The sequence below is a fragment of the Leptosomus discolor genome, chromosome 8 (genome assembly GCF_034619465.1).
Source record: "Leptosomus discolor isolate bLepDis1 chromosome 8, bLepDis1.hap2, whole genome shotgun sequence".
NCBI classification, from domain to species: Eukaryota; Metazoa; Chordata; class Aves; order Leptosomiformes; family Leptosomidae; genus Leptosomus; species Leptosomus discolor.
Genome location: NC_141398.1, coordinates 28,808,666 through 28,828,295, shown reverse-complemented (window position 1 = coordinate 28,828,295; position 19,630 = coordinate 28,808,666). Strand labels below are relative to the sequence as shown.

Genomic DNA, 19,630 nt, shown 5'->3' with positions numbered 1-19,630 from the left:
GTACCATCATGACGCACCTTAGAAGTCCCAAAAGGCAGTAGCATTCATGGGAAATGTGAGTGACTGCACAAATCAGGCAAGTTTCTCTTGCATATCTCCAACCCTGTAAATCAAAGGCACGACCCATTCACCTATACAGAAAATACTTACCCTACCACATCCTTTTCACTTACAAAGAACACTAATGCATCCAGTCTGCCAATACAAATGCAGTCACATTGGACCAAATTCATGAGTAAATACCATTTTCAAAGCACTCTGACATCACTCAGTGGCCCACAGGATGCTGCAAATGCAACTCGACTGCCACTGGAGGAAAGACAACCTTTATGGACTTTGCTGGAATTGGAGTGAGCTTCAGGTGGGGAAAACACCAGGGCAAGAAAAGTAATTGTACATGGCACTTGCTCCTTTGACACATAACTAGCCAGTCTGGACTGCACTTACTGGTGAGTTTATATAAATGTTTTAGGTATATGCTATATGAATGAATATATAAAGATACATAGGTAAAGGTTGTATGTGGGTGTAAACAAATATACCTGTACCAATATATATTAAATATTTTATAGTTTTCCATTTAAGATCTAAGTAATTGACAATAAGCCTGTTGTTCCTAAGTTTCAGCTGGGAATGTGCTGCTTTGCAGGGCTAATTCCAGTCTCTGAGAAGAAGTAACTTTAGAGTAAAACTAAAGGTAGATTGAAGAGAAAGACAGCCATTGAGACATAATCCAGTTTCACAAAAATATCACCCCCAATTATTTTTACTCTCAGATGTCCCAGTGATATGTGTGGGCCAGACTTCTAAAGGCAATAGCATGTTTTCTACATTTAGCCTGTACCCAGGGCTAAACTATAACAGTCACTCTATCACACAACAACCCCTCATCAGCCAGGGAGGGGAATCAGGAAAAGGGGAGCAGACCTATGGGTAGAAGTAAAACAGATTTAATGAAAACACTACCAATACCAACAGATATATACAGAGTTATACTCAGCCAAATGAGCATCTAGCTGTCACAGTCAACCAGAGAGCAGTCCTCAAAAGAAAGCAGAAGAGGAACAAGAAGAGCCTCAGCAAACACCCCACAGGAGCACTCTCTCTCCTTAGCAAACCTTCCCACTTTATAAAGACCATGACATTATGGGATGGGCTGCACCTGTAGCTCACTCAGGTCAGCTGCCCTGGCTGACTTGAAACTGCTGACAGCCTGCCTGGCATGGCTGGGCTGGGATTCTGTCCCAGCCAAATCAGGAGACATGTCTCCACCCCCAGTAACAGATTCATATTTCTGCATGAAGCTCAGAGACTTGAACGTGCTACCTCTTCTGAGATGAATTTCCCCTTGGATCCACACTGCAGATTTCAGGAGTTGGAATAAGTTATCCTTTGGAGAACAAATTAGTTGCTGGCAGGACAACTTTGGCAGCAGCTTAATCATTCAATCAGTCTCTCCACTAGTATTCTTCTAGTCTGGAGAAAAGGGCACATTCTTTTGGGTCCAGCATTTGTCAGAGTGAGCTTGAAATAAGATTCAATTTGGAGGGTAAAAGATGTGATGTTTTCTGTTAAATAGATATACCCCTTCTTATTAAGGCCCTCAGGCTTATTTTTTTGCCTTTTTTTTTTCCTTTTTTTTTTTTTTTCTTTTTCATGAGAACAGGAGGAGTAGGAGAGGAAAAAGCCTAATTCAAATAACAGCAGGATTTGAATAACTGCCCACGGGACATTGTATCCTCTGCAGCATGTGGAGCAGCAGAGCTGTGCTGTCTTCCCTGTGGGAAGTCTCTGCCTCTCACCCACTCTGTGGCCGTTGTTTCTTTTTCTGCTCTTTTTCAGCTGTCTTCAGAATCTTTAAGCCTCCATGTCTGAACTGTTGAGTTAATCAGATGCATGGTTAGCCATAAAAGCTGTAGGCTACACCTTAGATGGGACTCTGACACCAGAATGCAGGAAATGAAGCCTCCACCCATGAAGGCACACACTATGGTTCCCATGCAGAGCCTCTGGAAAAGGGGAAACAGGACAGAGGTCTGTTTTCACGTGCAGACTGGATCAAAGACTCCCCACAATGTCCCCCACAGGGTATTATTTGTTGTACTGCAAGAGGAGCACCTGTAAATCCCTGCTGCACACCCTAGCTTCATTGCCCAGTGGCTGGACGTACATATAGGAGAGGAATCCTTCTACACAGAGATTATAGAGTGTGTGTCCTTACATAAAGCTTGGGGAGGGCTGAGATAAGATACAGAGAGATGTAAGCTCTCAGAGCATTAGTTTGCCATCTCAGCGTCTTTCATGCATGATACTGTATTTCAGAGACAGATCAGAGGTGACAGCTGGAGCTGGAGCCAGGTTCTGGTCCGAAGAACAATCCCCCCAGCCTGGGGTCTGCTGGCCAGACCTCCTTCCCACACCTCTGGCCACCTCCCTGTGTCACTCAGCCTGACATGTTTCTTCAGCCAGCATGCCTGTCGGTGCCCACCTTGCTGCCCTTGACTGACTCCACAGCAGCTCCCTTCTGATGCAGACCCTGCTTTGCCTCTGCAAAGGTCTGTCTTCATCCCCTGCAGCCTCCATCAGCAACCTTCAACTAGTAAGAGGGTGACACCTGCAGAGAGGACCCCACATCCAGCCCAGTTCCAGAAATGAGGAACTCGCCGCTGCACCCACACATCATCGCTCCCCACTCCAGGAACTGTGTCCTGCCTGTGCAGGGCTCCACTCCTCCTTTGTGGACCCCTTTCTTGCCTAGCAGCCTAAAAACCCAGCCCACAGGCAATACCACCACGGTGCCCACTTACATCAGTCTTGCTGCAAGTGGTGGGCAGGGACAGGTCTCAGAAAGAGTGTTGAGGGCAGCCAAATTGCTAGTAATGAGCTGTTTGTAGTGGTTAAGTACACTGCTATTGCGTGTAGTGGCTCAAGGAAAGACATGCACCTTCACATGCAACAGCAAAGAACAGACAGTGTTCTCTGAGTGGGGAGAAGACAGAAATCTTTTTTTCATGGAGAATAACAAAGACAAGGGAGCAGAAAAAGGGAAGGGAAAGGGAAAAATCTCCCTCAAATCCGTTTCCTTCTGGTTTATTTGCATTTTTCTTTTTCTGGAGACTAAAAAACAGGGAAACAAAAGGGATTTAACTATACCTAGCGCACAAAGAGCTCTGTTGCTTTGCATGTAACATACAGCTTTAAAGGCGGTTTTGTTTTTCAGAAGAGGAGGAGTAAAACGCCTTCGTAACTGCGTCGATTTGGACATTTTTCTGTTTCTTCCCTAGTGCCGTTCAAACGGCTTTTTGCACCCCAGCAGCCGCAAGGGTTTTTCCCTTCCAGGCAGACCCGGTGCCAGACTGCACCGCGGAGACCTCGGAGGAGAAGCAATCTGCGCCCGGGCCCACGCACCGCCCCGGGGGGGACGAGAGCCGCCGCCCCAGGGTGTCCGGTACCCAGGTTCCCCCTCGGGCGGCGGCAGAAGGAGCCCCTGGCTCATAGAGACCCCTATTCACCGCCCAGCCCTAGAGCAAGAGGTTTATTTAGGGCCGTGCGATCTGAATCCCCCAACAAATCTCACCCTTCCTCTCCCCTCGATCCAGACAATAAAATAAAACCTCTCCTCGAAGTTTTAACGAAGATGAACACAATAACGTAAGTGTGATGTCAGCCTAGTGTTTAAAAAACATCGCAGGTATTTAAAAGTAGAGGGTATTGCCCCACCGTGGGACAAATCAGAGGCGAAAGTTTTCACTTCTGGAGCGATGGGGGATGTTTAAACCCAGACCGGGGCGGGGGCCGGGGCCGGGCCGGCTTTCCCAGGCGCCCCCCGCTGCAGCGCACTGCCCCTCTCCGCCTGTCAGCCTGGGAATTTATTTTCGTGGCAAGAAGCAGGCATGGCTGGCGTTATCGGCGGGGATGACACGAGAGCCAAACAAGGGGGCCTTTGAAATCGTCGGGATTTGAGTGGTTCCCCGTTTTTCCTCTCCATGAAGTGGTATCATTCACCTGAGCAGGGGGCGGAAAAAAAAAATAGATTTTTTTTTTTTAATGGACCGGCTCCGGAACTATTGCAGAAAGGTGCACAGTGGGGGTGAAGCTGGGGGCGGGGGGCATGGGGGGGGCTGCGAGGGGTCCCCGGGCGGCGGCAGGTGGGGCGGTGCCAGAGTCACGATTTCCAGGGGCCCAGCGCCACCCAGCGGAAAGGCGGGGCCGGCGCCACAGTGGCCGGGGGTCTCTCCTGGGGTGGATATTGGGGGCCCCGGCGGCCCCCGGTGTCCCCCCACCTCCCGGAGACATTGCGGCTCCGAGAGCCACCGTCGTGCCCGGGGCGGGGGGGGGGGGGGGGGGGGGGGAGGGCGGTGGGCAGCTTGCGAGGGGCATCGTTTTGAAACCTCACTTTTTCTTTTTTGCTGTCTCCACACTCTGTTACTGTGGAAAAGGCGGATTTGCCATGCCTCAAAGCCCTAATGACTTTGGGAAAGCAAGCAATAATACGTATATATTTATTTATATATAGTATATAAGCAAGTATATACTATGGCAGTGAAAGTTTAAAAAGAAAAGGGGGGGGGGGGGGCAGGGGAGGGGAGGAAAAGTAAATCATGTAGAGGGTTTTTTGGCCCGTACTCCATGTTTCCGAAAGGTCACTGGTATCATTTTGACATTGATTATGTAGCTGTTCTGGTCTCAAGTATTCTCCCCTCCTAGCGTGGTGTGTGAGGATTGTATTTGAAAGGGAGGAAGCAGATACCGAAAGTGATGGCTGATGAATTGTCTAAACCCTTCAGGGACATTTCATGCGGGGGCTTGGAGGCAGCTCATCAATAAAAACCTCCCGGATGGAGGAGGGAAAGAGAGAAGGGGAGATGGGAATGGGGGGGTGGGCGGACCTCGAAGGCACCATCACCCCCCCCACCCCACCCCCCCGCTTCCCCTTTGATCCGGTGGGGGATCGTAGCAGACCCAGGGCTTTGGAAGGTAAAAAGGTGTGTATGGAGCGGGGGGATGCGCGGGGAGGGCGGAATACAGCCTGTAAAAGCACACACAAAAAAAAAAAAATCGGTTTTACGGTTTCCTGCCCCCACCACCTCGATCCGGCCCCAATGACTGTCGCCGTGGCGGGAGGTGGCGGGGCCGTGGCCGCAGCAGCCGTGCCCGGCCTTGGCAGGCTCTCTTCTGAGGTGCGAGCTTGGATTATTACTTTTTTCCAAACTATGTTCGTAAATCATGTAATAATCCGGCACTCAGTAACTCGGCCCTACCTTTGAGTGGGTCGTTATGTTTTATGGGTTTTACTTAAAAATTAATGAAAACCTCTCACGAAAGGAGAGGGGAGTGCTGGGAGGGGAGAGAAGGCGCGGGGGAGGAAAGGAGAGAGCGGGGAAACCTGCTCCTGATTAGTGCCTTGCCCGACAGCGGGGCCGGGGCTGCGGGCGAGCCCCGCTACGCGGCCTGAGGGCACCGCCGCGACGCGGGTGAGGGGTGCGCAGGGCCGCCCGGCGGGGTCGGGCTGGTGGCTGCGCGCGTCGCTCAGTCCCCTTCTTCCTCCGAAATTAAAACAAACTCGCACACTCTCCGATGCTACCGCTACGCCTTACCACGCCAGCCAGCCCGTCGCCCCGATGGGTCCCCCCTCGCTCTCCACCCGGCAAGACCCGCAGTCTGGTCCCGGGGGCGTCCCGCGGAGATTTTCCCGCAGGTTTCTGCGGGAAGGGGATGTCGTCCCGCCGGGGGCCTTTGGGGCTGGCGGCGGCGGAGGCCGGAGGGCTCAGGGCAGGGCAGGGGGCTCCCGGTGGGCGGCGGGGAGCAGGGAGAAAAGCGCAGCCCTCCGCCAGAGCCGGGGGCACCGCTGGCTCCCTCGCCCCGCTGAAGCTATTTTTCTGCTGCAAATGGTATGGAAAGTAATTAAGGTCGGCGCACGTATGAAAATTATTGACAATGTGTAAAGTCAGAATTCTCATTTGATCGGAATGTAAACTTGGGCGGGGGAGAAGCCAGTCAAAAAGGTACCGTGTGTTCAGATCTTGGGCCAAAGCGTGTTTGCCTTTAATGGCGGCTGTCAATGGAGTATGCGGAGCGGGATTAGGGGGTGGCTTTTCCTGCAGCCTTGCAGGGACACGATGAATCCCTACGACAAGGGCCGCTGATAATATTTTTGCACTGTCGCTGCTGGCTCTTGCGCGACCTTTACCACTGAGACCCGACCGGGATGTGCGAGGGGGGACGGATCGGATCCGACACCCATCTCTTCTGCAGGGGCCCCTCGGAGGGCTGCCCGAGCCCGCAGCCTGCCTTACTGAGAGGGCAGCAGAGCCCCCCACCTGCCCGCTCCGCTGCCGCCGCCCGGCTGCCCGCACTGCGCCGGGACCTCGCCTATGCTCTGATCTCGAAACATCCCACTTCTTATTTTACCCCGCGCCTGTCACGTTTTATTTACGCCGACAGAGGATGCTCGGAGACAAAAGAGTATTTTTTTTTTTTTTACGTCAAAGATGTTTTATATTTTTGGAAGGGTTGTGTTTCCTTTTAGAGAGGTGACCTATATCCTGACCGCTGTAGGGGGTTTATTTTGATGCTCCGGGAAGTTCAGTTGGAGCTGTGCAGATCTGGGAGGGGATAAAATCTTTAACATTGTCATCTGGTATAGGAAAAGCGAAGTCTACCCACACAAACACTTGGTGGAAATACTCGGGGGGGGGGGGGGGGGGGGGGGGACGGGACACTTACAAAACCGACGCTACTATCGTACGCGGAGCGTGTCTTTGTGCAGGTTTAATCTCTGCGATGTTCGCGCTGCTCCGACGGGCTGTTGCAACAACACTCACGGGATCTGCAGGGCGGCCAGGTCTCTTCCCTCAGTCGGAGCCCCTGCGTTACCCCACGACTGGGGACCCCCTTCCTCCTGTGTCCCACCAGCCTGGGACCGCCAGGAAAGCAACGGGACGGGCAGCCCGGTGGGTCCCGGCAGACCACCCTTAGCACCCCCAGCAGAGCCCGGCGGCTAGGTGGAAGTCGGCTTTGCTAAACCCTGACCTTAGCGAGTTCTGACGGAGAGTGGGCACCTCAGGCTCGCAGGGTGTCTTCCTGCCGCGGCTCCCGTGCAGTGATGAGGACGGGATGGGATGCAGGAGATGAATGGAGGCAGTCTTGGGGGGACTGGGAGGGATGGGGAGTCAACATGGCAACAACATTTTAGGCTGTAAGTGCCCTCCCGGAAAGTTTAAATGCTGAGAAACTCTTCTCAGCTCGTCGAAGAGACCAAACGCCCGGGAAAGCAGAACCGTCCCGGAAGGGAGGACGGGGAACGTCTCCGTGTCCCCGGTGTTCGGTGCTCGCACTTTCTGCCCCGGCTCCCTGCGGGACGCTGCCGGGACCCAGGGTCCTGCGTGTCCTGCGTGGGAGGTTTGGGTGGCACCCCTTCTCCCATCTGCTGAGGCTGATTTGCCCCTGGAAAACACTTCCCTAGAGGCGAATAGGTTCTGCTCCTCGGCTGGCTTCTCACCCGAACTTTTTTTCTCGCCTGATCTTGCCCTCCGTCCTCGAGCCCTGAGCAAAGCTGCCCCGGACGGGAGAGTTGTGTAGCAGGGAGGAAAGGGAAAGGGGCGGCCCTACTATCTCACGATCACTACCTTCACGGAGGTGTTCTGACCCAGGCTTAACTCCTACCACATCTAGGCACTGCTGAAAAATTTCCCAAGGTATCTTCACGGGAAGCCAGCCAAACCCGTGTGGCGATACCCCAGGTAACCCCCTGTGAAATGCTACGAGAGAGGTGCCCGTTCTGTGCAGGAAGCACGTCTGTTAATGCTTTGGGGGTCAGGCTGGGCTTTTTTTTCCCCGCAAGGAGAGGTAGGCCCCTGCGTCTGCGCTGAGTGTCCTTGTCTGCCCTTGAGATGGGAGGTGTCTCAACCCCTCAGATGCCGTGACCGTCTCCCCTTCTCTTCTACCTCGGGAAAGGAGAGAGAGACCAACCCTTCAACAGGAGCTGGGAAGAAGCAGCCTTCAGGGAGACGTCTATAAAAAGAGTCACGCCTGCTACCCCCTGCGTACGCAAAGAAAAAAAAAAAAAAAAAAGAAAAAAGGGGGGGGGCGAAAAAAAAAAAGGCGGAAAAACCTCTCCAAACAAACATCGGGATTGCACGGCTACTGCCAGAGGTCCCGAGAAGTCAAGAGGTCCCGGGAGCAGCACATAGGACGGGGCAGGACCGCTGCGAACCCCTTCCCATGCCGGCCTTTCTGCTCCCTCCGCCGCAGCGGGGCTATTCGCCCCCCACTCAGGGCGGTCGACCCGGGCCGCCGGGGCCGGACGCTCCGCTGCGGCTGCTCGGCTCCTCCAGCCCATTAGAACGCCCGCATGCCCCCATGCAGAAAGGGATCTCTGTCAGCCGCTGTAGATCGAGATCTAAATCCAGGCACTCTGAAACTGACAGTTAGAGGAAAATCCTCCAGGGCTTAAGCAAACGCACTTTTACAATGCTGGAGGGATTTGTTTAAGTTTCAGTCTCGGATTTAATTGAAAAAACGCTTCTCATCTGCAGGACCTCAGAGGAGAGGAAAGAGCCTGAAGCACGCAGTTCAAAAAAGGGAGAAAAAGAACAGAAAAAGAAAAAAAAAAGGGGGGGGGGGGGGCGACACTCACGCTCCAAGATAACCGTAAACATTTATCTTTCATATTTGTCTCCCACTTTCTTAACTGGTTTAGTCTAAGTTATTTCATTTAGCACACGAAGCAGAGGGGACTATGTTATGAACATGAAACTGAAACCGCAATAATGAAGAGATTTCCTAGAATAAAAACGATGATTATAGAACAACATTTGGGTAACCAAATCTGCCAAAAACTTTAATTTCCGTATACTCTGGTAAAACAAACCAGTTGTGCTCCAAAGCTGGGATCAGCTCAGAAATGGATACACCAACCAAAATAAACATCTCCACCAAACAGCAAACGCACTTCTGTTTAATCATGGGCACTTCAAACCATCTTTTAAAGTCTCAGGACCATGTCTTAGAGACTTTTTAATGCTAAATTCCAAATAAGCGTCTGCTGCGAAGAAGTGGACATTGCTAAAAGGTAGAAAGCTGCTGACCGCATGTGTTACCCCGCGATTCTCGCATCAGGGCTGTGTCAAGTCGCGATTGAAGCAAAATGCGGCTCTTTGCCACAGGGCTGCCCTGCCCCGGCTTTGCTCCATCGTCCGTCCTGTCTCGCACCCTGGAGAAAGCAACATCACCTTCGTATATCGTGACATTTGTGTTGTTAATAAATACCTCTTCCCGTTCGACTAATATCAATGATCAAAACGAACTGTCTGAAATAGGGGCAGGTTAGAGTGATTTTCAGGCAACGTTCCCCCCTGCCGCCCCTTGCCTTTAGTATGTTTAGCCTCCTGAGGATCACAGGACTTGGATCTTGGACTTGTCATCCAAAGGTGACATTTAGAGACGTCCCACCGCGGAAGGTGAAAAAGGACGCTCGCTCGCCGATCTACAGCATGGAAGGATGTTTATATATAAAAACATGGGTTGTTTTTTTAAAAAAATATTCCGACTAGGTCGTTACAACGAGATCAGGAATCGCACGTCGGCCTCCCTGCCCCTCCAGGGAAGAAAAACAAAACAAATCAAACGCCATAGATAGAGGTTTTTGTTTTGTTTTTTACTATGGGAACAATTTAAATCGGTGCCTCAGGAAACGTAAACACGGTCTATCGACCGGGCGATTATTTTTTTCTATTAAAAATGTGTAGTAAACATTGCCGGGCTTGGTAGTGTTTTTCTTAGCTGATCCTCAGATGCAATCAAGCCATTTTCGGACACATTCCCATGTATGTAGCAGTGGTGATCTGGAGGAAGCTGTCGACGCCTGTTCAGTTAATTTAGGTTTTCTTTGTCTAATTACTGTGGAGCTTAGGGAAAAGGAGCCGGGCTCAGGGCAGTAAACTGACACTTGGGCTCTGTGTGTGGTATCCAGGCAGAGTTTGATGGAAAAAGCCTGCTTCCACTCAACTGCAGGTCACTGTCTGGGACCAGCCCCACCCCCTCCCTGCCCGTACCCACCAGCGAGCTCTCAGCACGGAGCTGCGCTAGAGACAGACGGACACACGGACACACAGACGCACACACACAGCGCTGCAGGCACGCTGACACGGCGTCCCGCTCTGCCCGCGTCCTTCCCACTCCCGGCCCTTTGGTCCAGCATCCCTGTCTGCTCAGCCTCTCGTCCTGCCACCGTTCTCCTGCCGTCTCCAGTTTGATCCTGGAGCCTCTTCCATCATCTGGGAGCAGGCCCGTGCCTCAGCCGGCCCCTCTCCTCCCTGCCCCCTCCGGCGCCCCGTTTCCTCCGGCAAACGGCGTTTGCCAGCACGAGTGACCCACCCGCTGCAGTGGGGGGGATGTCCCCTGCGGGCAGAGGGAGGGCGCATCCTCGGTCCTCGGCCTCGGCCTTTGCTGTCCTACAAAATGAATTGCATTTGATAGCGGGGGGGCAAGGGGTAGCGAGAAGTTCTAAAACCAGAGGTCTAGCAGGCTTGAGGAGCGGCAGACACTGCTGCCTGGGGCTCCTCAGGGTGGGCCACCCCCCCTCACACACACCCACGCCCGCACCCGGCGGCATCAGTGCCCGTGCGCCCCGGGCGGACAGCCGCTCCCCTCTCCCCGGGGCCGTGTTGGGGAACAGCGGGCAGCCCGGTACCTGAGGGACCGGGGGAGCCCCGGGGAAGCGGTAAACGGTGTCACTGCGTGCTGCGGGGCCGGCAGCGAGAGCGAGCCGGGGATGGTGCTGCAGCAGCAGCGCCTCCTGCCCAGAGGACGGGTGGGCAGAGGCCAGCTGGAAAGGGGGTGGTCTCTTTCTCTCTCTGCCCCTCTCTCTCCCCTTCTCCCTATCTCTGCTGATTTCTCGGCCGGATTCAGGGGGGATCTACGGGGGGGGGGGGGGGGATAATAAAGCAAGATTGAAGGAACTGACAGGCGGTCGCGCTGTGCCTTTTACGCAAGGAAAAAGTATGTATGAAAGAATAACAGTGCGGAAGAGGTTAGAGGAGGGGGCTCTTGCGCTTCCTCCCCTTGCCGGATTAGGCAGCGGGATGGTCCCCAGGTGGGGGGCAGAGGAGGAAGCGGAGCGGCGCTGAGTGGAGCCTCCGCGGGAGGCGCGGCGCGGGGGGGGGGGGGGGGGTCGGGCCGGGGCCACGCCGGTCCATCCCGCCCAGTGCCTGGCTCCGGCGGAAAGCAGAGGAGCCATTGCGCAAGGGACCGCGGGGAGGGATGCACAGGGCGCTGCCACCGCCCCGCCGTCGCCCGCCGCGTTGAGGAGGTGCCCGGAGGACAGCAGCTCCCACCGCCCCCCCCGCTCTCCCCCTTACGGGGCACCCCCCGCCCCGGTACCCACCCCGCCCGGCTCCCCCCCTTCCCTCCCAGCCTCACCCCACCCTGCCCCATTCCCCTCCCTCCGCCAGATGACCACCGAGAGCGGCCAGCAGCGGCTGGAGCCCCCCGTCCCTCTCCGCTCCTGCAGCCCGGCTCCCGGAGCTCTCCAGATGAGCCGGCCGCCCTCCTCCGCCCTGGAGACCTCCACCTCCTCTTCCTCTACCTCCACCTCCTCCTCCTCCTCGGCGGCGTCGTCGTCCTCCAAGAGCAAGAAGGCCAGCTCAGGGCTGCGGCGGCCCGAGAAGCCCCCCTACTCCTACATCGCCCTCATTGTCATGGCCATCCAGAGCTCGCCCTCCAAGCGCCTGACCCTCAGCGAGATCTACCAGTTCCTACAGGCCCGCTTCCCCTTCTTCCGCGGCTCCTACCAGGGCTGGAAGAACTCCGTGCGCCACAACCTCTCCCTCAACGAGTGCTTCATCAAGCTGCCCAAGGGCCTGGGCCGCCCGGGCAAGGGCCACTACTGGACCATCGACCCGGCCAGCGAGTTCATGTTCGAGGAGGGCTCCTTCCGACGGCGGCCCCGCGGCTTTAGGAGGAAATGCCAGGCGCTAAAGCCTATGTACCGCATGATGAACGGGCTGGGTTTCGGCCCCTCCATCCTCCCGCAGGGCTTCGACTTCCAGGCGCCCCCCGCCACCCTTGCCTGCCACTCCAACAGCTACAACCTCGACATGATGCCCAACGCCATGGCCAGCGGCTACGAGGGACTCAGCGGCGGCCACCACGTCCCGCACATGTCGCCCAATCCCGGCTCGACCTACATGGCCAGCTGCCCGGTGACTGCCAACGGGGACTACGGTCCCGACAGCAGCAGCAGCCCTGTGCCCTCCTCGCCGGCCATGGCGAGCGCCATCGAGTGCCACTCGCCCTACACGAGCCCTTCGGCTCACTGGACAGCCTCGGGGGCCTCGCCCTACATAAAGCAGCAGGGACTCCCCGCCGCCAACGCCGCCTCCTCCGGCATCCACTCCAGCGTGCCCTCCTACTCCCTGGAGCAGGGCTACCTGCACCAGAGCCCCCGCGACGACCTCTCAGGTAGGGACCCGGGAGGGGGGGGAGGGGGTGTCGGCGGGGAACGCGGCGCCGGCGGGGGTTTGCTCCGGCGACGAGGGTTTTGGAGCGGGGAACCCCCGACCTCCACGGTATGAGAAAAAGAGGGGCATTGTCTGCGAGAGGGTGGAAAATACGCGTGGGTTGGAACTGTTCTCTTTCGGGACATGGGGGCTGCCTGCGGGGGGTGGGTACTGCTGCAAGCGTCCCTCGTTCTTGCCCAGCGCCAAGGAGCGCTCCGAGGAAAGGCCAGCTCCGTCTCGGCACCATCCCGATTCGCTCGTCCTTCCCGGTGCCGGTGATATGTGCACGGCGGCGAGTCTCGCCGCCCCAGGCTGCGGCTTCGCTTTGGCGGGGAGCGCCGCCAGACACGGCCGCCGCCTCGGTAAACCGCGGTCCGCAGGGACGCGCCGCGGGAGTAACCAGAAAAAGGCGTTAAATACTATCCCCTAAGCCCCGAGGGGAAGAATAAAAAAAAAAAAAAATTAAAAAAAAAAAGGCAGCGAAAACCAACAAAAACCCCTCCAAACCCCACCACCCGCTTGTCTTTAAACATGCGAGAGAGATTAAAGCGGGATTCAGTGAGTTTCTGCAACCGGAGGGAAAAGTTTTCTGGTCTCTGTCTCCCACCCCCCCAGCCCCCCGGCCAGTGATCACAGACAATGTCTGCTCAGAAAAATCCGAGCACAAAAATGGGTAAAAGATGTTGGGCTCTTACGGAGAAATTTTCCAAATAGCCCTTTTAAACGTAGGTCCCGGAGGTTATGCAAACAAAGACAGTCTGGGCTGGACCACACCGAAGAGGATTTTAGCCTGACTTAACCCCTATGAGAGAGGGGTCTTGTTCAATTTTATGGGAATTTCAACAAGTAACAAATACAGGCGACCCTCAGCTCTGGATCCCCTCCCGCCCCCTCCTTGGGCGCCTGTCAATCACTCTCCTGTCCTTCTGAGAGCCCCGCAGCCTGCCCCGGCCACCCCCCAGCCCTCTGACGCCGCGGGGACGGTAAGCTGGGAGCCCAGCCTCCAGGGAAGCAGCTTTGCTATCACCTCAGAAAGGACGTGGGCTGTCAGGGGAGAGCAAGCGGTTGTAAATATTCCTCCTTTAAAAAAAAGCCGACAACCCAAACCCTAAACGACGCCTGGTAGAGGCGGCTGCGGAACGGGTTGCCGTCTTACCGGCGTTTCGGCGCAAAGGGGTGCGGGATGGCGGTGCGTCCCCAGACAGGCTCCTCCATGCCCCCGAGGCTCTGCTGCTGAGGTTTAAACCCACTTTGCGGAGATTCAAGTCGTTCTTCCACGTGGTTTTGGGGGCCGGGGCGAAAAGGCCGGTGGGTTCACAAAATATGAAATATGTACCTTTCCCGTTAGGAAATTCTGCTTTGCTTTGTTGTTATTGCTGTTGTTACTTGGCTTGTTTGTTTGTTTGTTTTCTTTTCCTTTCTTTCGGATATCTTTTTTATCTGTTTTACTCCTTGGGGTCACGCGTGGCGGGGGAGTGGGGCTGGCCCGGGGACCGGGGCTGGGTGGCGGCTGCCCCCTCCTCCTGCCGCGCACTCGAGGTGAGAAGGGCAATTCCTGGAAGAGAATTCTTCATTTCGAAGCAGCCCGAGAACGGCTTCTCAAAAGAAAAAGCAGAGGGAGAGAGAGGAAGGGTTCTGGTTTCCTCAAAGCCTCCACAACGGTTTCCGAGGACGGGGCAGTTTGAATCCGACTTGTTTCTGCTCAAGGACGGATACATATGCAGACGGACCGACGGACGTTTTCTTAATGCTGCCGCCGAACTCCGTTTCTAACAGCTCAGATTTAATGCCACCACTTTTCAAAACGGCGTTTCTCCGCTTATTTTCTACAGCTTCAGGATCTGGGCCCAGGATTTTAGTGGAAGCCACCTCCATTCCTTGGTTAACGAAAAAAAAAAAAAAGAAAGCCACGGCTTTTTTTACAGGATCCAATCCTCATTCGTGTGGACTACGTAAAATCTTTGCGTTGCAAATGTTTTAATAGAGTGAAAGGAGATGGGGAAAAACGATCTGAGCTTTTTCATTCGTAATTATTACCAGCAACAATCTTCCTCCTCCTCTCCCCACAAAAGCAGTAGCAAGTGAACTTCGCCTTTCCCTTTCTCTTAGTTAAATGCAAAGCAAATTCGGTGGCAATCGCTGTTGATCGGTCAATAATCCTCTACTCATGACAGAGACAGGGAGGACTTAAAACCTCGAATTTGCATCAGACCCAAGAATAAGAAAGGGAAAAATTGGAAACAGGAGGTTTAGTTCTGCTAAGAAGATTTTGAAGCTGGGGGGCGGGGGGGGGGGCGGGATTTTTTCGCACACTATTAAATCCAGCTAAATGATTGAATCAGGATTGTAATAAAGTGCCCCGGTTTATGGCGAGCATACCAGCAGGGTTATTAGAAAGCCGAGGAAATCCAGCGAAATAATCACTTTTATAAAATGAGCTCTGCGGGGTGAAGGAGGGGACAGTGCCGGAGGAGACGAGCTCTGCGCGCCGCCTGCTCAGGGCTCGGTTCCACCATCCTGGGGAAAACCAGGCACGTCTCCCCCTCCCCCTTCTCTTTCTTTTGCTGCTTCCCCCCCCCTTGACCCTCGGTCAGATTTGACAGGATACCGCTAGCCGAGTTTGACATCCACACGCCAAACCAAATCCCTCTCTGGCTCTGCCCTGCGGGCCTCGCTCAGGCAACGCTCCCCTCCCCTCCAGATCGCGCAGGAATCCTGCCAGACTAAAGATCCCACCATGGCCCTACGGCGCGGGCTGGGGAAGGGATGCTGTCCCACGTGGCCCTAGGACTTTGTCCCCCGAAAGGCTGCCTTAGGCTGTGGGAAACGATGGGAATTTGCAAGGTCATTTACATGTCGGTGCCACGGATGTACTTCGCTGCTTGTTGTTGATGAACCGTCGGATGTCATCGGTCTGTATGCCACGTTTATGAAAGCACACACGCGAATAGGCGTTACATACGCACATAAATAAATACAGTATCAACACACAAACGGATGGTGGTTGGAATTCAACCTGCAGCCGTTCAAGTCAAAAGCAAAAGCCACCCGGGAACAAGATGGGGAGAGGGAAGAGGGAGCAAAGATGGGAACCCAGTTCAAACGATGGCGGCGCATCCAGAAAAACACGCGGCTGGCCTCGTCTCCGCGCACACACACACACATCTGTACCGCACGCAGCGGCTGACCTAACCCTACACGCTGATAAACGCGCAGGCAAAGGGGCAGGCAGGCAGTCGGCACTCCGTGTGCCCGCACGGGAGGGATGCTCCGAGACGGGCGTGCACCCGGGACTCGGCCATGCCTGTGTCCGTGGGCACCCACCTCCCCATCCTCAGCCTGTATTGTGCAGTTTATAGCCTCCCCACAGAGGAGGCTCGTACGAGCACGTGCGCAGCCCCGAGCCCAGCCGCGGGCTATGGGGGACTCCGAGGGATCCACCTTGCTCAGGGCGGTGGTACCCGCCCTTCTTTCTGCCCTGCAAGTGGGGCAGGCTTTGCCCCGGGGGAGCGCCCAGTCCGCTGCTAGGAAAACCAGAGAGGAGCTCCCAAACATTGCAGGGGGGAGCCGAGGCGGGGAGGGACACGAAGCAGTGTGTCAGCCCCAGCCCTGCTGCAAGCAGCCTCTCCTCCCTGCGGGTGAGGGGGAAAGGGCTGCTCCGCTAGAGCAGAGCTACCCGACTTCTGAGCAGCTCTTGTTGTTTCCTTCTCTTGCAGTGGGATTGCCTCGCTACCAGCATCACCCCTCCCCGGTGTGTGACAGGAAAGATTTTGTCCTTAATTTCAACGGCATTTCTTCATTTCACCCTTCCGCTAGTGGATCATACTACCACCATCACCACCATCAAAGCGTCTGTCAAGATATCAAGCCCTGCGTGATGTGAAGGCAGCGCCCCAACAGAGACAATAAGGTGGCATTGAACAGAGCCGAGGTATAGACGGACCCACGCAGATTAAATATAATGTGCACTCTGATAGCCTTGATAGTACACGAGTCACTTAGCAAAATTACCTAAGGAAGCGGTGTTTTCGGTCCCACTCCATGTCTTGAAGGACACGTACAGCCAATATAAAGCTCCAAAGATCTTCCTAAAAGAAAAATGCCTTGTGCAATGTGTTGGGTTAGGTGGGACCTAAGTGTCCTTATGCCAAATCTGACCACCTTAATCATAAACCGACTTTCTGCGGTCTCCTAAAGCACCAAGCTTTGGGAAGGGGAACAATTTGATATATTTTTGTACCAGAAAGTGTCTTTGCATAGGAAAAATAAATCTCCCAGCTCAGCACCTGCAAGGACTCCCCCTTCCGTTGCTGCATTAGTGGGAAATTTACTTCTTTATTTTTTTCTCTCCCTGAGCCCCTCCAAGGACACTTTGTATGGACTTCAGCACCGACAGATCAATATTATTAAAACAGTATTGTTTAGCCCTTTCATGTATAGACTTTAAGAAAAGTCCCAATTTTTCCAGTATTGCAGCAATACAAATTTTTGGGTTTTTATTTTTACAGAAGTTTTCTACCACAATATTTTTTAAAAAAAAAAATATTTTAAATAAATCTCGTGTATACTCACACACTATTGCTTTAAAAGGAGAATATATTTGCACTTATGTATACTTTTTACAGTTTGCCGAAATATTTTGATGTACAAATTTTTTTTTTTTTCCAATAAAACTTATATAAACGACTATGCACTGGATAGGCACTTATTTCCCTCGGGTCCTTCTGGGAAAACTCTCCCATCCCAGCACCTGAGATTTTAAAGCTGCAACGCCAAATCCTCCAGCCGCTGGAGGTGGAGAAGGGGAGAGAGCTGTTGACCCCAGGGGCCAGTGACGTGATCTCTGGGCTGCACCTCCCTCCCTTACCCACCTCCCACCCTGCTTTTCCCCGCTGTTGGGAAGGCTTTGAAATAACCAGGGCAGCGGACACAAAAGCAGCAGCGGCCAGCCTGCCTGCTCCTCTCTTCGAGGGCTCTCCCCTGGCCCAAAAAGCCCTCCCCGCTGCTGGGGGCTGTGTCCAGATGTCTCCGTCCCAGCCGCCCCCGCAGCGCCCTGGGGGTCTCGCCGTGCCCCGACAGGGCTTTGCCAGGTGTGGGGGGCAGGAGCCCCTCTGCAAGGTGGGGTTGCACCCAGGAGGGATCCGCGATAAACCCGTGACTTGATAAGGGCTGGGGGGAGGCACTCAGAACGGCGTGGCCAGTGAACAGGGCCGGGAGGGGAGAGGAAAGAAAAGAAAAAAGGAAACTAAAGAGGAGAAAGAGAAAAAAAAGAAAAAAAAAAAGGAAAAAAAAAAAAAAAAAAAAGAGGCTCCCAAAGCAAAACAAACCCTGTCCCCAAGGTGCCACCGTGCCCTGAGCGGCCAAGGGTCGGGGCCGGGCGCTGCTCGCCCGCGCATCCCGCAGGCGCCCCCGGGCGCGCCGCCACCACCGGCGAATGCCCGCGGAGCCGACACGGCACGGCCTGCCTCGGCCCGGGCGGGCGGTCACGGCTCCGGCCTGGGGGCAGCTCGGCACAGCCCTGCCGGCGGGCGCAGCTCGCCGCTGCCCCCCGCGCAGCCCAGTCCGTCCCACGGAGGGGACGGAGGCGCCCCCGCACCCCTTGCGCCCCGCAAGCCGGGGCAGCCCCATCACGCCGCACCGATCCTCCCCGGCCCCACGCCCCGACGCTAAAAAGCGCAAGAGTTTCAGCAAATTGGTATATGCATACGGGTACGTACATAGAAACGCATACACACACCTATAAAATTATAGATATATAATTATATATAGAGATAAAACTATTTTTAATGCTCGAGCTTTCCCTTTTCTTCCCTGAGCTTCTCAGGGCCTGTGATAAATTATAAAGTCAGTTTCAGAGTTTGCTCCGACCACAGTGCTGTGTTTACATTCTTTCCGAGGCAAGCCTGCATGGTCGTAATTTATATCCTAAACACTTGAACGTAACTTGTTTACACAGGAATGACAGGACCTCAAGGAGAAAAAACCTGCCTCTCGCCTCCCCGGCGGCCGGGCGCGGGGCGCCAGTGCCCTCCAGCGGCCCCGGGCCGGCAGCGGTGCTGCTGGCAGCCCCCCAGCCTCCCTGAATTTTTGCTTTACGATTTTAATATTTTTTCCCACCTTCTAAATGCTGTTATACCCCAGAAAACGTGATTAATGCTCACCCTGGCTGTTCTGATAAGAAAGGGGAAGGATTTTCTAGGGTATCTTTCAGTTTTGGGCTTTTGTGCTCTCCTGTAATGATTTAAGATGATTCTCGTTTAACAGACTAAGGTTCCCTTTACCCCACTAAAGCTTCCCAAACAAAGGACGTTTCAGAACCAGTACTCTTTAGACATCGGTATGTTTCTGGGTGCTGGCAGTAAAAGGAACCCATCCGCTTTCTTCCGAACTTGAGGGTGACCAGCAAACAATGAGGAGAAAAAAAGTGGCCAGATTTTTAAGTTAATTTGATCTGATTTTGTTTTGATATTTGATTTTATTACAGTACCTTCTACCCTAGGAATTCAGCTCTTGTTTAGTCTAAAGAACTCCAGTGGCCACAGAGCCAGCGAGAGTCAAGACCAAGAGCTATGCCACTGCAAGGACAAGGTATCTATGTTTTAGCCATATAGTTATAGTTTTTACATTTGTTAACAGCCATTGAACGTGCCCAAATACTTCACGTTTTGGAAAAAGAAATTCTTTGTTAGAGACCCAGCACATTGAGACTTCTAATCATAGCGTAGTGATGCAGTATTCTTCTCTGAGACGCCCAGAGACCTACAGCATCAGAGAAACCTGAAATTTCTGATGTTAAAACAAGACCAGAAATCCAGATGCATATATTTAGTGTGAGCATTGTGAAAGAGCCCAGGAGGGTATATCCGCATTTGAGTGTGTATTTGCTAGTCACTCTGTAGTTGCTATACCAAAATGAACATCAGTTGGTATAAAACACGGGGGAGGTCTGTAACTCTGCAGCTTTCTTAGTTATTGCTCTTTTCTATGACAAGTCTATTCTCTTCCTCTTTATCATTTGTTATGTTTTCATCTTTGCTTGATGACATGTCCCCGACTGCTTTGTCCTCTACGCGCAGATTGTAAGATGCCTAAGTAATACCTCTTCTTTCTTTAACACTACCTTAGTCCAA

The 19,630-nt window shown here is 53.9% G+C and overlaps 1 protein-coding gene across 1 annotated transcript; it reads left to right on the top strand.

Moving 5' to 3' along the window:
• Window positions 1-11,453: 11,453 nt before the first annotated feature.
• Window positions 11,454-16,383, top strand: FOXF2 (forkhead box F2). The gene is made up of 2 exons (XM_086469404.1): window positions 11,454-12,462; window positions 16,217-16,383. Exons 1-2 carry the CDS (start codon window positions 11,454-11,456, stop codon window positions 16,381-16,383), a joined length of 1,176 nt encoding a protein of 391 aa, XP_086325530.1.
• The last annotated feature ends 3,247 nt before the right edge of the window (window positions 16,384-19,630 follow it).

Bases quoted from the DNA above. Each gene is read 5' to 3' on its own strand.
- FOXF2 (XM_086469404.1), top strand. From the start codon at position 11,454: ATGACCACCGAGAGCGGCCAGCAGCGGCTGGAGCCCCCCGTCCCTCTC. The intron at 12,463-16,216 runs GTAGGGACCCGG...CTTCTCTTGCAG, and splicing joins CCCCCGCGACGACCTCTCAG to TGGGATTGCCTCGCTACCAG.